The sequence below is a fragment of the Notothenia coriiceps genome, unplaced genomic scaffold (assembly GCF_000735185.1).
Source record: "Notothenia coriiceps isolate Sejong01 unplaced genomic scaffold, NC01 NC01_scaffold00024667, whole genome shotgun sequence".
NCBI classification, from domain to species: domain Eukaryota; kingdom Metazoa; phylum Chordata; class Actinopteri; order Perciformes; family Nototheniidae; genus Notothenia; species Notothenia coriiceps.
The window spans coordinates 6,275,176-6,283,599 of record NW_011357368.1 but is presented as its reverse complement, the minus strand read 5'-3'; the positions used below and the strand labels follow the sequence as shown (position 1 = coordinate 6,283,599).

Genomic DNA, 8,424 nt, shown 5'->3' with positions numbered 1-8,424 from the left:
GCTGAAAAGCCCCCAGGGCGGACACAGCGTAAGTCCAAATGGGACACGCAGCGAGAGGGGGCCCGGAGCTGAGGAGGGGGGCTGGTGCTAGTGTTGTGGAGGCCAGTGAGAAGAGTGGTTGTGAGCGAGGGGCTCTGAGGCGGCCGTTTGATCCGCCTGCAGTGCGGCAGAACCGCGTGATGACGGGCGGCCGCCCATCTTGGCCTGAGTGGCGGCGCAGCTGAATGAGCGAGCAGCGTGAGCTCCTCCGGCTGGCAGGCAACATTCAATCACACAAAAACCGATTGGTTACTTACTGTACCGGATGGGTTTTGGTGTGATTGATGTTGCCTGGCAGCCGGAGGAGCTCACGCTGGGTCCTCATTCAGCTGCGGCCGCCCATCAGGGGGCCGAAGATGGCCCGCCCCCCGTCATCACGCGGTCTCCCAGCTGCAGCGGATCAACGGGCCCCTTCAGAGCCCCCTCCACAACCACTGTTCTCACTGGCCTCCACCACTAGCCACCCGCCCCTCCTCAGCCTCCGGCCGCCCTGTCCTGGTGTCCCCCTTGGACTTGACCTGTGTCCCGCCTGGCTTTTTCAACAGCCCAGGTGTGCCCCCCATTGTGGCATGCCTGCCCTTCATTTTACTGGTAGAGGTTGCCACCAAAGCATATGTATCGCCACATTAATTCAGATCTCCTATAGGATGGTTTCTATGTTTATTTCATACTTATAGGATCTAGTTATGTAAAATCAATCCATCAATCAATTGTTTATTTATATCACAAATGTTACATTTGTCTCAGTCGGACTTTCTCAGTTGCCACAGAATCAGTAGGCAATACGACACCCTCTGTCCTTTAGACTCCCTCACATCGTACAAGGGGAAACACTTCCAGAGAAACACACAGTTTAAAGGGGAACATGGAGCAACCTCAGGGAACAGCCATCAGAGGGAGGGATCCCTCTCCCAGGGCGGAACAGACGCTGCCATAGATGCTGTGTGTAAAATCGAAAGATAAATCAGCATTTCACAGCATAGGTTAGACCAAATTATTTAGAAAGTTACATGTTGAAAGGCGGAGATAGGTGGGGGATGACACACGTTAAAATGTATTCAACTACGTGGGCCATCAGCTCTACCACTACGTTTACGCGAGCCCAGAGCTCATTATTAATTTTTACTATGAATTTTAAGACATTTCCTAGAAGCGGTAAAAAATGTGTCTCTTTGTTGGTAAAGGTGGTCTGTCGTCAATACCGTACCGTCCACACACTTGAGTCTGGAATGAAAATATCTGATCACGATGGAGGAATTTGAATTACCTTTGAGATTCCCTAACAAATTAATGTCTCATTACCTCAACATACCATTTTTTTATAGGATTAAGAAATGATAGGATCTAAATTTAGGGATACTTTGTGCTAAAAATAAAAAAACAATCCAACTTTGATAGGAAGACTTCCAGATAAAACCCACAGTTTAAAGGGACATGAAACCAGGTGAGCATCAGACGGAGGATCTCAGGTACGCTGAAAACAGCAATGACAATGTGTATAACGTGCTCTTATCATACTGTATAAGACATGTATTTACAAATATATTATAGTTATATTTACAGCATACCGTACTCTAAAGGTATCATAACACAATGGGTGCCTTCCATTTCGAAACCAACTGACATCTGCTTCATCTGCATTATAGACACTCTTTGCGTTCATCCCGAACGAGCGGATGGAAGGCGAAGATGCAGCGATGACACACCAGTTTGGAATGGTATATATCTGATTATAAGAGAGTTGTTATTTTTTAACATAGCAGCGCGTGTAAACCAAACGGCATGACATTACGCGAGCCTGCGGCATGCAGCTGGAAGAGAAAAAAGGCCAAAAGAGCACAGGAACCAAACAAAGAGGAGGAATTCTAAACAAAAGGGAGTCCTATTTGTATACAAGGGATTAACACTATTACACTAAATAAGAAACCAAACCAAACCTCACTTTAAAAGTGGCGTACAGCTAACACAAAGAGTCTATACAAAAACACAGCTTAATTCTAAAGGCAAACCGTCGCAGAATCCTAAACTACTCTAAACACTAACTAAGCTACTCTAGACACTACTAATCACACAAGTTTAACCACAGTTCAACAGAATTCACTAAGGAGCAAGTAGCAAGAGGCTTCTGTCCCACATCACAGAGCCTCCAGAGTGATACTTGTCCCCAGGCTTTGTAGTGATCTCCAGCAGGTGTGCGCCGGCTGTGCGCTGCGATTGGAGTGCGTCGGGCCCGGCGTGCTCCAATCACAATCTTCAGGAGGCGGACCAGGAGATGGCAGCCAATCACGTCAGGGCAACCGCACAGCTCATTTACATACAACACAGGTTAGCACCGTTAAGAGGACCAAGAAGGCAGCAGCCGTGACAGTCCAGAACACAGTCCCCAACTATAAGTATGTCTAAATGTGAAATTAACCAAATGTCAAACCGACATAAAAGTGAAAAAAGCAGCAGCATCAATAGCCAAGTCTCAGTATATCAGTGGCAACCTCTCCCCACAGCTCCAGTTCTTTGGTGTGGTGACGTCGGGCATGGTTAATCTGGTTTCTGCCGTCATCCGCCTCTTTTTTTGTCCATGTGCTGTTCTTGGCTGGTCCGTTTCCATGTCGTGCTTCTAGTGAAAAATGTCCACAGGCATGTTGTGCTGCTAACTTGTTGACGTCCACAAAGACATCCCATGCTCTGGCTGTGGATGTGTTGCTCTGTTTGGTCTTCTGATTCGTGAATCTTGTGTTTGTTTTTGTGATGTGAGCTGAATTGAATCTGAATTGTTTTAATATCTGCTGCTTCTGATGGATCTGGTTTGTGCTGGTGTTTGTTTTCTGTAGTAGGAGAATATTAGCCTCTCTGGATATATATCGGAATGCATTTTTACTGTACGTTGTGATGCATGTTGGCACGGACACATGACAGAGATCCACACCTCATACTTGACATCCGCAGATTCATATGACCTGTTGACACAAATCAATAATTCCCTCCCTCATGTTTGTCACCTTTTAGAGTGATGATACCTACATGCAGCTCAAGAAGGACTTGGAGTATCTGGACCTGAAGGTGAGGTTTGGAGATGAATAAATTGGATATCCGCTGTTAAACATTTTAACTAGTTTATCTTCTGCTTTAGTTCCGGTTATCTATTTGTTCTGTGCCTTTTCTAATTTGAAATGTCTTCAGCTCAAACTAACACACTTATTACTGACCTATTACTTATTACTGATGACCACACTCTTGCCACGAATAAAGAGATTCCCAGTAGACTTCTGACTGCTCACTAAAGCAGCCGCCCTTTTGTGACTGCGGCTCTGTGTCTTTGTGATTTTGACTCCCAGATCAGAGCTCTAGAGCCCCTGATCCTCGCAGTTCACAGTTTACTACTGCACTACACTGCTGGGCCTCTCAGGTCTCTAATGAACGTAAGCTGTACGTGTGTGTGAGTGTCTGTATCCAGTGCTGTTCAAGCAGAAACAATGCTGAATGTAGTGTGGCTGTGACTGTGTGGCCCAGTTCCAAACAAACCCCATCACCCTGCCACACCCACCTTGATGGAGGATCTCCGTCTGTAGTCACGTTCTCAGTTAAATGAGGCTCCTTCTTTAAGGTGGAGGGTGGAAATACAGCGGGAAGCTTCAGAACAAACTCCCCTCTCTCCGGCAGAAACAGGAAAGATCATAACTTTTCATAACAATGGTTTAAAATCTGCATCTCTCAGACAATAACATTGGTCAACTGTCACTGCAGTTAGAAATTACCTAAAATGTACGTGTTATTGGCTTATTTGAACAATTTGATCGCTTGATTTCTTTCGATATTATTTTATATCTGCTGTTAGCTAGCTAGCTAACCTTGCTAACATAGTCATTTCAAATATAGTGACGAAACACTTACAATTATGAAGCAGGCCAACTCTACCAACAGTGTCAGTCACTTCCTGTTGGGTGGTTTAATAACTTCCTGATTGACAGGTGAATAGCAACTTCCTGTTGGGCAGTTTAATAACTCCCCCTTCCCTCTAGTTGGTTTGAAACGGCACTAAATGTGGCAACCCTCCAAACGAACGCGCAAACGGAGTGGAAATTGGTTGTTAGATGGTTTGGAATCGGGGGTGTGTGTGTGTGTGTGTGTGTATGTGTATGTGTATGTGTGTGTGCTCACATTTATGCTTGTGCATGTCCCTCCAGTATTTAGTGTACAGGTGTATAGAGTGTCTTTGTCCTAGAAAGACCATCCCATTGCTTCAGCACCGCATTTATGGCTTGAATGGCATCCAACGTCTTATATCCACGTGACCTTTGACCTGTCCCCCCCCCCACCACTTCCTATGTGGTGATGTTGACGATGCTGTTGAAAAGTGGGCATGGGATGGCTCGGCAGTGCATGTGTTGTGGCTGTGGCCCGGTGGTTGAAAAGCCAGCTGCTTCTACCATCGTCTCTGAAACGCTGCACGACACCAACACAGAGCGCCACTGTGTTACGGCTATATTTTATTCCAAAAAAAAAGTACATGCAGACCTAAACTAATCATTTACAAGCACTAACAAAAGCTTTTAACAGTTGATTTTCACATGTGCTGTAGATTAATGTTTTGTAGTTTTTCAGGAGGTTATTCTAGAACTTTAAGTAGCCAAAACTTAAAGGGAGCAACTGACCTTAGACTATCTTAAACAACTACTTTCCTGTATTTTGTTGTATGAAGTGGCCACAATAAACTGTATAGAGGTTTTATGGATACGTCAATGTGTGCAGGGCTTCAAAGTGACCATAGCCATTTTGTTCTCCATGGCAAGAGCTGATTGGATGTGCCAAAACTCACTCATACTGTCACACACGAGGCAGAGAGAATGTGTCTCAGCTTCGTGATACTGTAGTTTGTAGCCTGTCTCTGTGTTCTGTATCTCCTTTATTTCAGCGCCATTGTTCCACGGTTCAGACGCTTTCTTTGACCGTACAACTCACATCTTGAAATGCTTTTTGTTACAATTTCTAGGTAGCTGGAGGTCAGAAGGAGGCAGGGAAACCTGTCAAGGTTGCAGAAAGTGACGTGGATGTGAGTAATACAGGGGTCTTTCATTTCTGGCGCTTTCAAATGTTCTTTAATTTGGTTCCTGGTTGTTTTTCTGATAGATATTTAAAGAGTATTCACTAAATTGAAATGTGGTGGAAAGTGAAGCCATTGTTCAGGAAAATGTTGGAGATTTTTTTATTGTTTTTCATATTTTCTCAACAATACTCGCATCATACTCTACATCAGGGGTACTCAACCTTTTTTGTTAAAGGTCCACTTGAGAATTTTATACAAGGTCACTGGTCCGGATCAATGCCAGTAAGTCCTCATTCTCACAACGCGTCAGACACAAGAAAATATACATTAATTTACATCAGAATCTGATTTTTTGAAGTGCTTTGACAAAAAATCCATTAAAAAAAGTTCATCTGTGGAAGCCGTGGTACTGTAAAAAGCTCGACCAATCATCTGAGCCGGCTAAAATAACTTGCCTGTCAGCCTTTCATCTGTGCGCAAACTTATCTCGTGCCCTCATTGGTCATGTGCGCGTTCGTGTGTGTTGGAGGAGGGGCTCTGTAAGGAAGTGGCAGATTTGTTCCGGCTGTGTATTTTCAAATTCTAGCGCACTCGAGACGGTTTCTCCTAAATTACCTAACCCACCTTCAACTGAAAATGTCTAAAAAATTGATCAAGCATTTTAATTACTGTTTGTACTTTGATGCAATATTCACACACAGTTTAAGCATGTCTATGCAAAAGCTATCAATAAAATAACAAACTATATTTCGGTAACATTCAATTTTAGTTTCTTTAGAGGGGAGGTACTGACTGCCGTGGTTCAGTCAGGAGAAACTTGAGGGGGAAAAGGCTAAACTAAATAGGGGTGTTATGGAAAAAGCATGGAAATACGTGATAAACGAATACTCCTGGCTTCAAGGGCCAATCAGCTGACAGAGAGTGTTAAAAGGTGAACACTAACTACTTCAGTTTGATAATCCAATACATTCCCTGCATACTCTGCTGTTTAAACAATTTATGAGAGCGTTGTCTGCGATGAATATTTGATCGGATCCAACCACGACATCACCGTGGAGAAAACAACAGGATTAATAATTTATATGATACAATACAACAACTAACTGTGTATACGGAGAAGCACTTTGTCCACATCAAGCTGTTCAGTTACAACGTTACCCCGTGAGTGTTTTACTGCAGGATGATGAAATGATCCAACCTGCGCCTGGGCGTTTGACTTGTTTAACGGAGGATTAATTAACGGGCCCAGAGCCCCTCGACACTTTAATTAAAAGAGTCAGGTGGGTCGCACACACTTTGTCTAATAAGCTAAATCACAGTAATTAAACCTGAACGTGACCAGCGCAGCAACGGTACCGTGCATGTTAAAGAGGCCCTATCATGCTTCCCCCCCCCCTTCCTGAGAGGTTTTAGTGCATGTAAATGGTCTGCAAAGGCTAAAATCCCGAAGTTGCTAAGGGTCGGGACATCTGTAAGCGGTTGACCAATCACAACAGAGCCGGCCAGCTAACCAATCAGAGCATGGAGACATGTCACAGTAGAGGCACTACGTATAAATATGAAGCTGACAATGAGCATAATATGGCCTCTTTAAGGTTTTACAAACCTTCATGCAGTAAAAAATTACAAACGCTCCACTTTCATACTGACAAACACACGGAGAAGCACTTTCTTGTACAAATACTTATGTATCAACAGCTGCAGGTGAAGTTGTCATTAAGTAAATGGGCCTCTTAAAGGTGGGGTAGGTAATTCACTTCAGAAACACTTTTTGTTATATTCCATGGAATGCTCTTAACATCCTGATAGCAATGAATAAATTAAATGCTTTGACAATAAATACATAAAAAAGTTCATCTGTGGAAGCCGTGGCGCTGTAAAAAGCACGACCAATCATCTGAGCCTGCCCGGCTAAAATAACTGGATGGCCTACCTGCCTGTCAGCCTTCCATCTGTGCACAAACTTATGTCGTGCCCTCATTGGTCATGTGCACGTTCGTGTGTGTTGGAGGAGGGGCTCTGTAAGGAAGTCTGAAGGAAGGGGCAGATTTCTTTCGGCTGCGTACTTTCAAATGCTAGCCTAGCGCACTCGAGCTGGTTTCTCCATTCTTACCTTCCCTACCCCTTTAACACATTCTCAAAAAATTGGAAGCAAAAAGTCAATAATGCTGAAAGAAAGCAAGAAAGGCTGGAATTGCAATTTAAACACTGAAGGATGTTATCTACGAAGTTGAAGAGAAAGGCTTGACTAGGGCCAGTACAAAACGACCCGAATAACGACGATATCATCTAACGACTGCCATTCTCATAAAGAAGCTGCTATCTGTTAATGATACCGCTCTATGTCCATCCTCACTGGGGAGGACAGGCATCGCTCGAGCGGAGAACGCGAGCCCCGTGTGGTAGCATATGTCCAAGCTTCTCCATTAGCACGATTATTCCAACATGGCGCGTGCTGACTGCCTAGACTCACACACACACACTGAGGAAACACACACACAGCAACTGAAATGAAGACACAAAGAAAGAGCGTGGAGCACCAGTCTGTTCCTCGGGCCTCATCCTGTTCCGTATTCATTCTGAGCTCTGTAGACATCAAAATCACTGCAGGGTGCAGTGTATTTTCTGTGTAAGCTAGTTAGAGTTGGGCTCCTGCAGGCTGTGTGTTAACTTACACACAGCAATGACCTTCTGGTCAACGGAGCCGATATCTGCGCTGTGGCATGTGTGTTAATTATGCTGTTAATTCTGTTCGACACTACCATTAAAAACAAAACAGCTCGATGAGTGTGTTGTAGCGAATGCAGTAGTAGTATGCCTCATTCATACCCAGGAATGTACAAGATATGAGGGCGAGTGTGATTGGTGAGAAGTACGGCCGCCGGGAGAGTGTCTCGGGATTATGATTTTTGCCGATAACCGGAGCAGCCTAAATTGGTTACTAGCAGTAATTTGTCTATTTTAGGTCAGTAACACGTTTTACATCCTCGTAGGTGAAGAGCTGCTGGTGATCCCACTGGATTCAAAGTTCAAAGCAGCCCTGTTGTGCTTGGGGTTTTCCGGCTGTGTGTATATAGTTTTTGTGCTTAATATTGGTCTTGCAAGCGCGTAATAGTCCTGAAAGTTCCCTTCTCCTATGAATCTATGATAAGCGCGGCAGTGGCTGATGTTGGGCTAGCACAGCCAGCAGCATTGTAACGTGAGCTATGGGGCGGACGTTCTGGACTGGTGGCCGGTTGTTGGCCAGATCACACCAGAGTCTGCCACTAGACCAATCAGTGCAGACTGGCTCCTGGTTCAGGACAGGAGAAAAGAGTGCTGCAGCACCCAACGAAGTAAATAGC

The 8,424-nt window shown here is 44.5% G+C and overlaps 1 protein-coding gene across 1 annotated transcript in view; it reads left to right on the top strand.

Annotated features, from left to right (window-relative positions):
- The first annotated feature begins 563 nt into the window (after positions 1-563).
- Positions 564-8,424, top strand: part of LOC104955281 (pleckstrin homology domain-containing family A member 7-like) — a 17,665-nt gene continuing 9,804 nt past the window's right edge. The window contains exons 1-3 of the mRNA XM_010782563.1: positions 564-589; positions 3,043-3,096; positions 5,027-5,086. Of these exons, the coding sequence (XP_010780865.1) occupies positions 3,058-3,096; positions 5,027-5,086 (99 nt within the window). The 5' untranslated portion in view covers positions 564-589; positions 3,043-3,057. The remainder of the gene's footprint in view (positions 590-3,042; positions 3,097-5,026; positions 5,087-8,424) is intronic.